At 38.3% G+C, this 15,954-nt stretch overlaps 1 protein-coding gene across 9 annotated transcripts; it reads left to right on the top strand.

Moving 5' to 3' along the window:
* Positions 1 to 527: 527 nt before the first annotated feature.
* LOC103946149 lies at positions 528 to 9,836 on the top strand. 9 transcript variants are annotated; one of them, XM_048572608.1, is made up of 9 exons: positions 528 to 826; positions 1,374 to 1,427; positions 2,350 to 2,426; positions 2,677 to 4,002; positions 4,153 to 4,411; positions 4,493 to 4,697; positions 5,547 to 5,782; positions 6,495 to 8,884; positions 8,975 to 9,836. In XM_048572608.1, the coding sequence occupies exons 3-8, from the start codon at positions 2,406 to 2,408 to the stop codon at positions 6,599 to 6,601; spliced, it is 2,154 nt and encodes a 717-aa protein (XP_048428565.1). In that variant the 5' UTR covers positions 528 to 826; positions 1,374 to 1,427; positions 2,350 to 2,405; the 3' UTR covers positions 6,602 to 8,884; positions 8,975 to 9,836. The 9 variants fall into 9 exon arrangements, with proteins under 9 accessions (XP_048428565.1, XP_048428561.1, XP_048428559.1 ...); XM_048572604.1 differs by having other exon boundaries at positions 530 to 826; positions 2,677 to 4,411; positions 6,495 to 7,903; positions 8,743 to 8,884; XM_048572602.1 differs by having other exon boundaries at positions 530 to 826; positions 2,677 to 4,411; positions 6,495 to 7,266; positions 7,762 to 8,884.
* The last annotated feature ends 6,118 nt before the right edge of the window (positions 9,837 to 15,954 follow it).

Consider the following 15,954-nt stretch of genomic DNA (forward strand, 5'->3'; position numbering starts at 1 on the left):
GCTTACCATCCCTTATCAAATCATACAAAAATCTCTTATTAAATGAAATCCTTCAAAATCTATGAATGTTTGAATAACTATAGATTTGCATGGACCCTATAAAAACTCTTTAAAATTTTAGTTTACTACACTAGGATTCTAAAGCCTTTTACAATCCTTTAATTGACTACCCATGTATTTGAAGGAACTCTTTTACAATCCTAATTTTCACTCAGGTAATAATTTAGAAACTGTATTAGCAGTTTATATTATTTTAATAAATTAAATATTTTTTTTTGAGAAAAATAAATTTAATATTTTAAACAAAGGAATTATTATTAGCACTTCAAAAATTTCATTCTGCACTCCAAACTTTCTATATTAGGAAAGAAAAATATATATAATGAGGAGTGCAGAATGAGATTTTTAGAATACCAATAACACTTCGCTTAAACAATACTAAATTATTATGAGTGAAAGTCTATATTTGTATTTGGTTGAACAAAAAAGTCACGTGTGAAAGGTAGCACGTGGGATGCAAAGCGAAACGGCGCAACGATTGGATTGTGCCATTCTGGTGCGAATTATCGAAGCCCACACACGAATTTCCATTGTCGCAACCCGAAACACGATTGCCGTCCCGCTTTTCTTTTCGCTCCTTTCTCAACAAAACCACCCGAGTTTCAACTTCCGATCCCGAATTGTACTTTCCGAGTCCGACCCACTTCTATACGTTTCGCTCATCTTCTTCCCTGCAATTGTCGTTTTCGGGTCTTGGATCTACTTTCTCGGAAGACCAGTCCGATATTTCGGAGTCGGAAAATCTCGGCTTGTTGGAAAGCTTCAAGTAAGTGCTTTGTGTTAATTTTCAAGTGAATATGAGATGAATTGATTCGAATGCCAATAGGGAGTTGGGAATTCTCTGAGTTATAGAAAAGTGAAAACCAAATGTTGCTGTTAATTCATAGTACTTGTTTGGTTGCTGAGAAAATGTAGGAAAATTAAAGGACCTTTCGGCGTTAAACAGCGCATTACATTCTATTGTCTACTTTCGGAATCCAGAGATTAGTGTTGTCTGTCACCTGAATTTTCTTGTGAAGCTATTTATTTAACTACATTTTTGTTATGGTTTAAAAGCAATGGAAGGAAAAAATTATGGAATTTTGCAACTTGTATTGCCTGCAACCCTGAGAAAAAGACATATGAATTTAGTTATAGTGTTATATGTCGAAAACTTGAAATTTTGGATTCAGCTGTAAAAGTTGCTTGTGTAATTTGTTCTCATGGATGCCCATGATGAATTCGGGGAATTTCTTTTTGCATTGCCTTCTTTTTATTTGATAATTTCTGGATGCTACCCTAACTGCGTTTTCATTTGTTATCAATTGTTCCAGTGGCTATAAACTCATGCCGTTTTCTTGCTCAAAACAGAGGTGTGCTATGCAGCGGTAAGTTCTGGGGCTTGGGGTCGTGGTGCTTGGTTTGTCTGTGTTGGAACATTTTCTTTTTCTATTTTCTCTACCTTTGCAAACAAAGAAATAATTTTACATCTTCTCCCACTTTACACGTAGTTGGTACGTATATTAAGTCAAGATTGCATTACCAGTATGATTTCATTTGTTGATTGGGAAGTCTATATAATTAAAAATCATATGTTATTTGAAAATAGGCAATAATATAACTTTGGGGAAACTAGTGCGATGGAATAGACTTAATCTTGGTTTCCTTCCAACATGTGACCGGTTCAAATAATTTGAAGTCACATGTTGTAACTTTGGCTGGGAGATATTGATAATTTTACCAATATTATGTGAATATTGCTGATAACTTCACATTTGCAAATTGGTTTGATTTCGATAAGTGTGAAACTATTTTCCTTTATATTCATGAAAGAGACAAAAGAGACTTGGGAGTTTAATTTTGAGGTCATATTTCGGATTAATAATGATTAATGACTAAATCTTTTTCTTGTTTATTTTAATTTGCATATCATTTATGAATGAGGCAGTTCATTAGCTTTTTGTTTTTGTAGGTAATTATATCTAAATAAGTTAATGTCTTTGAGGGTTATCACTAAATGCTAGAGTCATAAGTTGACACTGGTAGTAAAACACAACAGAGGTGAAACATCAATCTTCATCGTGTAGATTGACATGAACATGGTTATGCCAAGCCATATTGCGTTGGTTAAAGCATGTTTCTGAAACAGTAGTGTGGTTTCTGATAATTCTTTTTTAATTTGTCATTAATAAGTTCCATTTTTCAGATAGAATTTTAGAGTTAGATGAAGTTTTTAAACGTAGTTTTGGTGTTATTTAATTTATTTTAATTTCTCTAATCATGGTTTTGTGTATTGTGACTTCAATTCAGCGTATTAACAGCTTATTGTGGATTATTCTCAGAAGCTTTTTGACATTTCCCAAGATATGCAGCACAAGGATAATCAAGTGAGCTTTATTTTTCATGTGTTTTTATCTTTTCTGGTTATCATATTTCAATATAATATTTGAGGTTGGATAACTTGCCTTTCAACGTAATCTTTGAGCTTGGATACTGTATTAGCCGAGCTTAAATACCTTGAAGTTTAACTTATCATCTCAAACTATGGCCAAGACAACAATCTATTTTTCTTTTATCGTATACAAGTGCCTTTGTGTTCTTTCTTTTGACATTTGTCTACGATGCATTAATCATCAGGGTTCAGTTCCACCTCGTGCTTCTGATCCTGGCTGGGCCCATGGCATTATGGTGAATGGAGGTCGTCAGAAGATTAAGTGCAAATACTGCCACAAAGTAATGCTTGGGGGTGGAATTTCCAGACTAAAACAGCATCTGGCAGGGGAAAGGGGGAATGTAGCTCCATGCGAGGAAGTACCTGAAGAAGTTAAAATGCAGATTCAACACCACCTAGGTTTTAAAGTACTTGAGAAGCTTAAAAAGCAGAAAGGATTAAACACTAGCAGGGATTCCGCATCCTACCAGTATAGGGAAGAAGACAATGAAGATGGAATGAGAACTCAAAAGAAAGTTTCCACACGAGGCACGCGAAGGAGAAAGGGAAAAGAGGCTACAGGAGGAATTTCCAATAAGAAACACAAAAAGCATTCTTTTCCTGCTGCAACAGCTAATATCGCTCAGCCCTTGAATCAGAGTTTTGCTTCTCAAGATATGATAGATCAAGCTGATTTGGCTGTTGCAAGATTTATGTATGAATCTGGTATACCATTCACTGCTGCAAATTCGCATTTTTATCAACAGATGGCTGATGCCATTGCTGCTGTCGGTCCTGGCTATAAGATGCCTTCTTATAATGCTTTGAGGGGAAAATTGTTGAACCACAGTGTTCATGATGCAGAAGAATATGGAGAGGAACTGAGAAGATCTTGGGATGTGACTGGGTGTTCAGTCATGGTTGATAAGTGGGTGGATAAAGGTGGTCATACAGTTATCAACTTCTTTGTATACTGCCCCAAGGGCACTGTGTTCCTCAAATCTGCAGATGCGTCAGACATCTCAGAATGTCCAGAAGCACTTCTTAATTTATTTGACGGTGTTGTTCAAGAAATTGGGCCTCAGAAGATTGTCAATTTTGTGACAGATGCTTCTCCCAGTTGTAAAGCTGCTAGAAAGCTTTTAATGGAGAAATATAAGACCTTTTTCTGCAGTACCTGCGGAGCACATGGTGTTGACTTAATGCTTGAGGAAATTGGGAAAATGAATGAAGTTAAAGAGGTCTTGGCAAAGGCAAAAAAAGTAACTCGATTTGTATACAACAGTGCTTGGATGCTTAATCTGGTAAGGAAGAAAACAGGTGGAAGAGAGATTGTCCAGCTTGCAACCACAAGGTTTGCTTCCGTCTTCCTTACGCTGCAGAATATTGTAGCTCTGAAGCACCAGCTCCAACAAATATTTACCACTGCTGCTTGGATGCAGTCAAATTGCTCTAAGCAAAGGGCTGGACTAGAGGTAGCAGAGATTGTTGCAGACCAACTTTTCTGGTCACTGTGTGATCAAACTCTGAAGGTGACAAAGCACCTACTCTCGGTTTTTCATCTTATGGATTGTGAGGAGAAACCATCTATTGGTTACTTATACGATGCAATTGAAAAGGCAAAGAAAAGTGTAATTGTGGCATTTGACAATAATGAACCTGATTACTTGCCATATTTGAAGGTTATTGATCACGTTTGGCAAGAGGAGCTCCATAGCCCACTTCATGCGGCTGCATGCTATCTCAACCCGTCTATGTTTTATAGCCCTAGCTTTTCTACTAACAAAGTCATCCAGAAGGGATTGCTTGACTGTATCGAAACCATAGAGCCTAACTTAACAGCTCAAGTTGTGATTACAAGCAACATAAATTTCTATGAGGAAGCTGTAGGGGATTTTGGTCGACCCGTGGCTTTACGATGTCGAGAATCATTGGCCCCAGGTTGAAATAATCTTCACTTGTTCCAGATTTCTAGCTTGTTTTATGCATTGCAGTATTAAACTATGTTGTCTTGTTTTGCAGCTACTTGGTGGTCCCTGTATGGAGCTGATTACCCTGATCTCCAACGGTTAGCTGTCAGGATACTAAGTCAAACTTGCAGCATTATCCGGTCTAAGAGGAGTGGGAGCATATTTGAACGTATGTATTCAAAGAAAGGGAACCGATTGGAGCAACAGAGGTTGAACGACCTTGTATTTGTTCATCATAACTTGCACCTTCAACATATGTAAGTTTCTCCACCCTCGGTATCTTTTCTCATAGTGTATCCATAAGATTGCTCATAGCAAGGAAATAAATATAATCTGTACTACCATTTCATTTGCTTTGATTTGTCTATGTATTTTATACTCCAAGGTTGCACGAGACAGTGAGTCTTTGTGGGACTTAGGTATTTACTTTTTAATCTTGTATTTACTGATTAATTCTCCACATAAAAATGGACTCATGTCAATTTTATTTTAAAACAACCACCAGAGTTAATCTTTTTCCGTTGTCCACTTTTCTTCCCTCTCGATTAAAGGTCCTTGTGATGCCCTCAACTTTGGCAAAATTGGAGCTTTGGTCCTTGAATTAAAAATTGATCCGAAGTCATCATAATGTGAAATGATGGTCCTTTTGGGTAACATGTTAGAACTTCCGTCCAATTTAAAGGGTTTTAAGGGAAAATAAGAGGTCTAACAGAGTTGCCCAAAAGTACCATTGCTCCACATGACAAGTTCATGGACTACTACTGACGGATTTTTAGTTCGGGTACTAATGCTCCAATTGAATTAAAGTTCAGGGACCAATGCTTTAATTGGATCAAAGTTCAGGGACCAGTGCTCCAATTTTCTCACAAATTAACTCAATTAGGCTGAAACACAATTCAGGAATGGGATATTTGTGAAATATTTCTTTTATTCTAGTATCACAAATTTAAAACTAACTTGTCTCTTTGGATTATTAAGGAAGAAAATTGAATAGGGCAATGCTTGTTGGTAAAGTTTGTGAGCATTGTACTATTCCAATTGTTTCTTCAGACACAACTCATTTATCTTTTTCCTTTTTCTTCCTTATTTTGGCTTAACGGAAGCAGGTGTTCTGAAGCAAGTAAAGGCGTTTATACAAGAGGTACCCTGGATCCTATATGTTTAGAAGCTATGGATTCCAACATTGAAGATTGGGTGGAAGACCTGGGAGATACTGGCAGCGATGAGTTAAGGTGGATGGATGTAACGGTCCCTGGTGAGTGGAAAGTTATGAATCATAGAGTACAGAGTACCGACGATTGTAATGACAGTACAAATGATAGAGGTAGTGATGATGGGAGAGGTATGGACATAAATGATGATTAATTGTATAGAATATCTCGATGGTTGTAATGACAATGCGGATTAGTCTGGTAGCTGGTGGTTTTAGTTTATTTTCTTGTACTCTAGTATGAATTGCTGGATATAAGCGACGTTAATATGAATTAGCTCAATCGTTGAGTTTGATTCAATCATTTGAATGATAAAGCAGTAATAGTGTGTTTTGGAATGGAGAACACTGCATTGAAAGGTGTATCCCAAACACTTAAGAACACTTAAAATTTAAAAACAGGTTTATGGGGGTTGGTTGTGAGTTGACTATCAGTATAGTCTGTTGGATTAACCATACTCAAAAAGTTCGTATAGTTTTGAGTACAGCTTAGCTAGGTCACGAGCTTGAATGAAGTTAAATCTCTTTACTGTTAATATTCTTTAACTCTTAACGCTTATATTGGAACGAAATAATTGAATATTTAGGATCACAATTAACTGCATATTGTCTTCATTACATTCTTGTGTATTTAACTGCATATTTAACAGGAACTGTTAATACTCTTTTAACTCTAAAACTTGTATCGGAACAAAATTCTTGAATATTTAGGATCCGTTTAAGGACATAATGTCTTCATTACATTCGTAAAATTACAGGATATATACTCAGTCAGAACATTAAATCTTGTGTACTCATTACGAATCTGTATTTGGTGACCTTTATCTCATGGTGACTGCAACAGAATATAATTCTGGGGTGAAAAAAGGAGGGAAAGGGGAGTTCTCACTTGGTACAAGACTTGATGGATCAACCTGGCTTACGAATGTAATGAAGGTCTCCAGCCTCTAGGCAGGAAGAGAGCAAAATCTTCATTTTAAAAAGCTTCCCTTTTCCGTCCTGCCAAACAACTCTTCGGTGGTAAGAGATTAAATTTTAAAAGGAAATTTCAATCTTCCTTGTTTGGTGTGCATATGCACTTTTTCTTCTTTGGAAGGAAAACACAGCTTAGATTTTTACTGGTTAGATTTGTTCTTCCAGTTTCACTCAATTCTGGTACATGTTTTGATAACATAAAACACCTGAATGCTAAACAAAAAGTCAGCCCTAAACAGGAAGTCTTCTGGGGCTGAAAGTTACCGTTTTTGGTTTTAAAGTAAAAAGTAACTTCTCAGGCAAAAATGTCGATTCAAAGATAAAACATTATTGCTGCTACTGAAATTTTCCGCAGTTTAGCCAGGCTAAGTAGACTACCTTGGATTTTCCTTGCTCTGTGAATTAAAGCAGCGAGGCACTCCTACTTGCCATGGCAGAAGTTAGCATACAGTTAGTTTCAATTTTCATGTTTATGGTCATTGGTCTTCCAAGGACACAGAGAAATTAACTTCCGCAGTTTACTGGAAAAATTGATGGCCATTGACTGGATAAACGGAAAACTATAATGGTCGAGGATGGGAGAGGACTACATCTTGGAGGGGCCTGTCTCTCTACACATGGCAGCTTTGAACTCATCAAAGGTAACTTTTCCATCACTGTTTGCATCCATTGGATCAAATATTTCATTCAATTTACAAGGTTCGGTGATATCAGCTGGAAGGCAGTCATCTGGCAAAAGCCTATTCAATGTAGTTTTATTTAGTCATAATCTCATTTGAAAACAACCAAACAATTAGGATAAACCATGTGAGATTTAAGGTGATAGGGGAAGATACATTACCCTGAGCATAGATGCTAGTTCTTCTTTGCTGATGCATCCAGACCGATCCGTATCATTCATATGGATGTGAAACAAAATAGTGGGACAAATAGAATAGGGATAATGACAGTGAATTAGGCAGAGCAGTAGAGAAGACATTATGGATGGTAAAAGCTATATGACGTTCAATTAGTAGTAGTTTCTTTAATTTAGTGAGCAAGGTTTGATTTTCTCAGGAAACTTTATAGTCCAAATTAGTTTTGTTAGACTCTTGGAGTGAGTTTTTGTTATTTACTTGAACTAACTGAAAATACAGGAGACTGCACCTGGAAGCACAGGCGGAGAGCATCGTCTCCTTGTCAGTTCTTGAGACTAGAGAATCCAGACAGTATCTCTCACATGTCAATGGTGCCATCGTGATTTTTGTCGAATAGGTCAAAGATTCTGGGTGTTTTGAGGTATTAGAGACGACATTTTCATTGCTTTCAGCACCTCCTCAAATTCTGAAAAAGTAGCATTGTCACCTTTTACGCATTTGCACATTGCCAAATTGGAATTTATAAAACATTGGATTACCAGATAACTTAGCAAAGGGCTCTTGCCAGTGTAATTTTATGATTGCTTAAACAGAATAAGTTTGTCATTAAACTGAAATACGTAGCCATGTGATACATATAACTGCTATATATGCAAGTTTTTACCAGAAACTGGATGCTAAGTACTGATGATTCTCTCTGTCTGACCTACATTTTTACACCACATTCACAGATAATTAGTTGTGCAATACTTGACTAGTCTCATTTTCTTAAAATGTAAACTCAGATTCTTGTTTTCGTCTGGTTTAAGGTCATGGGATCCTAGCAATGATTTTAGCTTCTTTGTTCTTAAGAACATCGAGCTTGTCCACATGTTTTCTATTGCTGCAGCACAGAGTTTGTGCCGTGCATTAAACCTCTGTAGTCGTGATACCATCTCAGTATCCATTTGATCCTCTCTGGTTGAAGGACCGACAGCCCATGGATGGTTCTAAGTTAGTTAGGCTAACAAATCTAGAAGACTGCATTTTGGTGCTACCAAGAACTACTCTATAAGAGTTCATTTAGTTAGCTCAGACTGATATCAACGTTTTGTCGATATTATTGATGCTTGATCTCTTCTCTTGCTACAATTACAAGCCTACCTCTTGAGCACTAGGTCTCTTGTCATGGTCGACTTTGAGGAGGTCTGAAATCAACTGCTTTGCTGACAAAGAAATGCCCTTCCAGGTTTTCTCATAGAAACTGAACTCTCCCTGCAGGACAAGCATTTTCTCGTTATTTGAACAGAACCTTGGACAAAAGAAAATCATTTTAATTTCTGTGTTCTAGTAGAATGTCAATGCTAATTACTTACAGGCATAATCATCTGTTGCTTTTGCTGATTCGACTGGGAAATAAAAGGTGGGTACCTAAAAAGCAAATCATATCATTTCTGTGTTCTAATATGCTTATACACTACTAATGTTACAGTGTTCTGTTTGGTTTGCCCAGAAAATGAAGAAAAAAATATGAACACACGGAGCCCACATGTCATTCTTAGAAGTGACCAGTCCCTGAGAAAGAGCCTCTGGTGACAGTCTATGGAACCAAACAGTCCCACAACAGGGTCAGTGAACTCATCCACAGAACTCAGCCCAAAATCCATAATCTTCAGCGGAGAATTGTTGGTGGTGTTCAAGAAGAGGCACATTCCGGCTTCAACTCCCGGTGAACAGTATTCAAGCTGTGAAGAGCTGCCAAGCCTAGTGCAATCTGCCTCACCACAGCTGCAGCTCCAGCCTCACAATACCTTTCTTGCTTCACAATCCTATTCCTATCAAACAGTTCCTCCTGAACAGAGCTCCAGCACAAAGTGGACCCCATTCTCATCCTCGTACACATCGGGCAAGTCAATCACATTCGGGTGTGGCGACACATTCTCAACAATCTTCCTCATCATCATGATTTCATTAGTGAGCAGCACATTTGACATGGACACCTGCTTCCGTGTTTGGAAAGCGGCAGCAGCAAAGCTTTTCTGGTCATTGCCCCGGGTGTGGAGCGGCAGAGAAGGAAGGTTTGTGGGTGCAAACAGCCTTTTGAGTGTTTTGGTTGCCACATTGTTCTTGTCACTGCTACTGCCTGACTTTCTGCTGATGACTTTCCTGACCACAGAATCCTCCTCTGCCTAAAATCTCTGATATTTTTCATGCTTATCTGCATTTCTTCTTGTTTCTTGTCCAATGATTAGGACAACGATTACGATGATGACCAAGACAAACCAACCTTTGATGAGATGGGACTGGCAAAGCAAAGACCCAACCAAGAGGGATTAATAGAATTATATGGCTGAATTACTTCTTATTATTCACAAGATTAAGAATGTATATACACAATCCTTGTTCCACAAGGAAACATAAAAGGACACAAAATATATCCTTCCTATTAAAGGACTACTAAAATATTTACATAAACTTTACATCCTTAATTAAAATTCACGTTAACATTCCCCCTCAAGTTGGTGTGTAGATATCACATATGCTCAACTTGATCAGTGAGTCATCAAACTTCCTACTACACACGTCATGAGTAAGAACATTTGCCAATTGCTCTTCAGAATTTACAAATGGTATCGACACAATCTTCTTTTCAAGTTTCTCTTTAATAAAATGCCTATCAACCTCCACATGCTTTGTCCTATTATGTTGCACTGGATTGTCTACTATATCATTTGCAGACGTGTTATCACAATATAGTTTCATAGTCTCCTTCGGTTTGAACCCAAGTTCCTAAAGAAGCTTGCGTAACCACAAAATCTCACATATCCCTTGTGCCATACCTGGGTACTCAACCCCGCAACAGATGACTGCGATACCACTTTATGTTTCTTACTACGCCATGTGACTAAATTCCCTCCAACAAAAGTGAAATAGCCGGACGTAGAACGCCTGTCAGTTACATCACCTGCCCAAGCCGCTTCGGTAAATCCTTCAATTCTTAGATGTCCATGTCTTCCATACAAAATCCCTTTACCAGGTGCAGACTTCAAATATGCTAAAATACGCATGACAGCCACCATGTGATCTACACTTGGTGAGTGCATAAATTGACTCACAACACTTACCGCATAAGCAATATTAGGAAGACTATGAGCCAAATAAATCAGTCTCCCTACAAGTCTCTGATATTGCCCTTTATCAACCGGTTTCTAATCCAAATACACAACCAAATGATGTTTTTCCACAATAGGAGTATCCACAAGCTTACACCCTAGCATACCTGTTTCCTTTAATTTAACAAATCCAAAACATATTTACGCTGAGACAAGAAAATACCTTTGGTTGAACGAGCAACTTCAACCCCAAGGAAATACTTCAAATCACCCAAGTTCTTCATCTCAAATTCTATCGCAAGATGTTCTTGCAAATTCACAATTTCGTCAGAATCATCTCCAGTGATAATCATGTCATCTACATAGATAACCAGAGCAATTACTCTATTCAGTCTCCGCTTCACAAATAATGTGTGATCGAAATGACTTTGATGATATCCATTCTTCTTCATAACTAGAGTGAACCTATCAAATCATGCATGAGGTGACTGTTTGAGCCCATACAGCGATTTCCGCAATCTACATACTCCTGTTTTTCCACCAGCATCATACCCAGGAGGAAAATCCATGTATTCCTTCAGATTTCCATGAAGGAAACCATTTTTCACATCGAACTGTTTTAGTGGCCAGTCCATATTTGTAGCTAAAGAAATAAGAACATGTATCGTATTCATTTTGACTACGGGAGAAAACATTTCTTAATAATCCACACCATACGTCTGAGTATATCCTTTTGCCACCAATCTTGCTTTGTATCTATCAATCGCTCCGTCAGCTTTGTATTTAATTGCGAACACCCAGCAACATCCAACAGTTTTCTTCATATTGGGCAACTTCATTACTTCCACGGTCTTATTTTTTCTATAATGCTAACATATCCTCATCCATCGCTTTCACCCACTTTGGATCTTTCAAAGCTTCCTCCACTCTGGTAGGGATTTCAATGGACTCCATATTATTCACCAAGGGTTGACGTTCAAGTGCATGATTCATGCATGATACGTAGTTAGCTATTGGGTACTTCACTTTCCCTTCCGAAGAAAACCTGTTAGGCGGCACACCTCAATTTTGTCTTGGTGGCAACTTATTTGTACTTACAATATTATTTAGATTAGTTTCATAATCATCTACAATACTTACCTCAAGTATATTCAGAGAAGATGTATTGGACGACATTGTGGAGCTAAAGAAAGGGTAATACATTACTAGGCTCGCTATCGGAAACTATTCAGGGCATGGCTCAGTAGGAACTGTTGAACCAAACTACCATTGTCGGTAATTTTTTGCTGTTGCTGGGCATCACTGCTCTTGGCAGCTGCTTGCCGAGACTCTTTTGTTCTATTCTAGGCAGAAACCTGCTGGAAATCCTTCATGCTGCTCTCGGCAGCAACTCCATTGACTCCCGTTGGATCCACGGCTCCCCTATATCCAACCTACAAAGATCATCCATAGTACCATTCTCCCCATGGTGATCTAAGGTCGAGTGGAGTGGAGCATAAAATTATTCAGATAATGAAAATGTAACATCCATAGTCACATACATATGGTGAGTGTCAGGATGATAACACTTCCTTTCTGATGAGTGGAAAAGCCAACAAATACACACCAAAGTGCACACAGATCAAGTTTACTTCGATGAATCTTTTGAATATGAACATACATTACACACCACCTAAGCATGTTGGGTGAGTTTCTGAAGAGGTTTGAAAACCGACAACTCGCGATGGCATACGGTTGATTACATAAATTGCATAAGTGACTGCTTCAGGCCAAAAACGCTTAAGAATAAAAGCACAAATGAGCAAGGCATGAGTAGTTTCAAGAATATGGCGATTTTTGCTCTCAGCCACCCCATTTTTGGAGTGTGAGGACATGTCATTTCATGAATAGTTCATTGATTACGAAGAAATTCGGACACCTCAAAATTAATATATTCACCTCCATTATCAGAGTGAAGAACTTTAATAACAGAGGAATATTGAGTCTGAATCATCTGAGAAAAAGACCAAACCACCATACTGACATCACTTTTTTTTCATCACATACAACCAGGTCATACGAGTGCAATCATCAATGAATGTAACAAACTATTTAATTCTAGAAGAAATACGAACAGGGGATGGTCCCCAGACATCATAATGCATGAGATTAAACGGAAATAATCTTTTATTCATTCTTGGAGGAAATGAAGCACGATGGCTTTTAGCAAGAATACATACTTCACATTGTAAGTCTGATTCAATTATTTCACGAAATAAACTAGGCAACATATGCTTTAAATAACCAAAAGACACATGGCCCAATCGGCGATACAATAACCAAACTTCTTGTAAATTACTAGCATAAGATGCTCGAACTTCATTAGCTCTTCGAGGAATGACGTCATCCACATAATACAACCCCTCTCTCTTAGTACCACGCCCAATTATCTTCTTGATCTGAATGTCCTGAAGTAGACAAAATGATGAATAAATTATATAACACAATCCAACTACTCAGTAACTTGTGGCATAGATAATAGATGATGAGATAAGGATGGAATGAGTAAACAGTGATGTAACGAAAGAGAGGGTGTAAGACACAATGTTCCTACTCCAACAACCAAAGCAGTAATGTCATTGGCAATAGCAATGCACTTTCTACGAGATATTGTTATATATTGAAACAAAGTTTTATCGTAAGTCATTTGATTCGTTGCACCAGAGTCGAGAATCCAACCTATATGATGATCAGTATCAGAGGCTAAAAGAACACGTCCCATAATACTTGTATTAGACAATGATTCACCAGTACTAGTCAACATAGATTGACTCGAATCACTAAAGGGTAGCTCAGCTTCCTTAGTACTGCTCGGTGTGGCAGCGGCTAAGGATGCACATCTTCCACTTGTTCCATTATTTGCACGCTCCTTTGCTTGCAAACATTTCTTCAACTCCAAAAACCATTCGGGTACTCCATGCTTAGCAAAAGTTGTATCCTCAATGTGGCGGGTTTGACCACAGAAAGTACACTTCAAATCATCTTTGTTTTCTCTAGTAAAGGGACGAGAATTCATAGATGAATTTGAAGACCCATTGGAACAAAAAACGCGTAGATGGTTGAGAAACCATAGCCACTGTAGGTACCCCTAATTGGCTAATTGTGTTACTCCCACCCATCATGGTGGCATGGCGTTGTGCATCACGGCTAACCACAGAGAACACTTTTTCGATAGATGGTAAAGGTTGAGTTCGTAGAACATCACTACTGTAAAACCCCTCCTAAATTTAGTTTGTAATTTTACGTTTCCCCTAAAAGTATTTTAAGTTTTCAATTTGGTCCCCTTATCCTTAAGATATCCAGACCTTCCTTTTAGATTCTCTTATCACACCGTTTGCCATGTGGCATCACCCCAACTCATCCCCTATCTCTCTCTATTGCCCTGAGAGTCTGAGACTCACTCAGCTCACTCTTCTCTCTCACTCTATCTCTTTCTCCCTCTCTCGCCGATCTAACTTGCACCCACGCATACCCTTAGAAGCACCCCGGTGACGACACAACACCACCATCACCCTCATAGACCTCCTCTTCCTCTCAATTGTCTTCATAAAGCTCTAGAGTCCCCATAGAACACCAAACCCATGTTCGGCAAACTGTGGGTGTGCGAGTCCAAATCTGGTTATCTCTAGGCGTTTCATGGCAAACCTCAGGTACCAACTTCTCCCTCTCATCTCTACCTTCAATTTCGTAGGTAGATTGTAAGTTATAATGACTAAACGATGATGACCGGAGTTCAAGAAGCTCCGGCCTCCTTCCCTAATGACTAATGGGTAGAATGACCTAACAGCCGGGCCTTAGGCCTATTAGCTGTTAAGCCCAAACCCAAAATCCTTTTACCTATTTATTTTCCTTTTATTTTTATTGAAACCCAAAATCCTTTTGTTGGGCTAGGCCTTCAGCCCAAGACCAAAGGCTTTGGCTCGTAAGCTCTTAAGCCTAAAACCCTAAACCCTTTGCTTTGGGCCAGGCTTTTAAGCCCAAGCCCCTTGAACCAAAACCCATCAGATAAGGCCTTTGTGCCTTGGAACCCAAGCCCACTACTTTAGGCCTAACCCTATCCAACCCTAAGCCCAAAACGGTTGACCCAACCTAGTTGACCTGTTGACTTTGACCCAGTCTGACCATTGACTTTGACTTTGACCCAGTTAACGGTCAGCGTTGACTTTGACGGGTTAATGGTCAACATTGACTTTTCGGCCGTTTTGTGGGTTTTTGTCCGGGACCCCTGCTAAGCTAATTTCAACGTCTTGGACCCGTTTATGACATATGTTTTCCCAAATTCAATCGTTTGATATAGTTTCACCTTTTTTATGTGCTTAGGTGCAATAATTGTGGCGAATCCGTCTACGCTAGTTTGCGTGACTCTTCGGCAACAATGTATCTATGAGTAGACCCCTTCTAAAATGCATGTTTTAATAGTAGAAATGGCATAAATGAAAAGCATGATTTACTAATTACGTTTTATGAAATGTTTTATGAGATATTATGCTTAGAATATTTTGGAATACCATATTTTCTATCGAACCCATGTTCTTTGTAGCCTTGTAAAGTATCTAATGGATGACGATATACTATTTAGAACATGTTTTTAAACACTGCTTTATAGTATAGATGATGGATGACTTTATACTATGAAGTTGTTTTTGAGATATATGTACCTATGTTTGGAAAGACTATGTTCAATGGTTTTGTGCTTATCTAGTGGTCACTATTCCACCACGGACGAGGTTTATGGTGCTGGCATGTGGGCTTGGAGAAATAATCCCTGGCTTCAGGTTGATGGACATGGAGTTGGCAAGGGGCCTAGAGAAATAATCTCTGGCTTCGGGTCGAGAGACAGAGCTAGCAATGGACCGGGAGATATTATTATTTGATACCATTATTTATCACACTATATATGAGATGTTTTATGGCATGCTAGGGTTTTCAGAAAAACCTACCACTTATTATGCTATTAATTTTCATAAAGCTTTGTGGATTAGTATGTTGATAATTGTTTTATTATATATGTATATCAACTTGGTCCACTCATGTTTGTTTTGCGCCCCCTCAGGATTTAGATTCGAGGCGTACAATCCTGGCGTCAAGGCACATCCGTATCGGCATCTTCTAGTCCTCTCGGTAGAGGACCCATTCTTTTATTCATTCAATTTTATATTATTGCTTTTAGTGTTCTAGTTAGTTATTTGCTCTGAACACGTTCCTCATTTGCATATTAATTATATTTAAATTTCTTTTATCTTATTCATATTTTAGTTCTCATATTTTCAATAAATGGCTTTCATCACCCTCGGGTGTTGGCCAACACGTGATCATTCTGATGTCCCATGGACATCGGGAT

Source organism: the organism of the source record quoted next, unplaced genomic scaffold, assembly GCF_019419815.1.
Source record: "Pyrus x bretschneideri cultivar Hongxiangsu unplaced genomic scaffold, Pyrus_bretschneideri_v1 Contig62, whole genome shotgun sequence".
Taxonomy (NCBI): Eukaryota; Viridiplantae; Streptophyta; class Magnoliopsida; order Rosales; family Rosaceae; genus Pyrus; species Pyrus x bretschneideri.

Coding starts and splice junctions, on each gene's coding strand:
- LOC103946149 (XM_048572601.1), top strand. CDS start 2,406: ATGCAGCACAAGGATAATCAA. Junction 2,427..2,676: donor TGCAGCACAAGGATAATCAA/GTGAGCTTTATT, acceptor ATTAATCATCAG/GGTTCAGTTCCACCTCGTGC. Junction 5,783..6,494: donor AGGTAGTGATGATGGGAGAG/GTATGGACATAA, acceptor TGACTGCAACAG/AATATAATTCTGGGGTGAAA.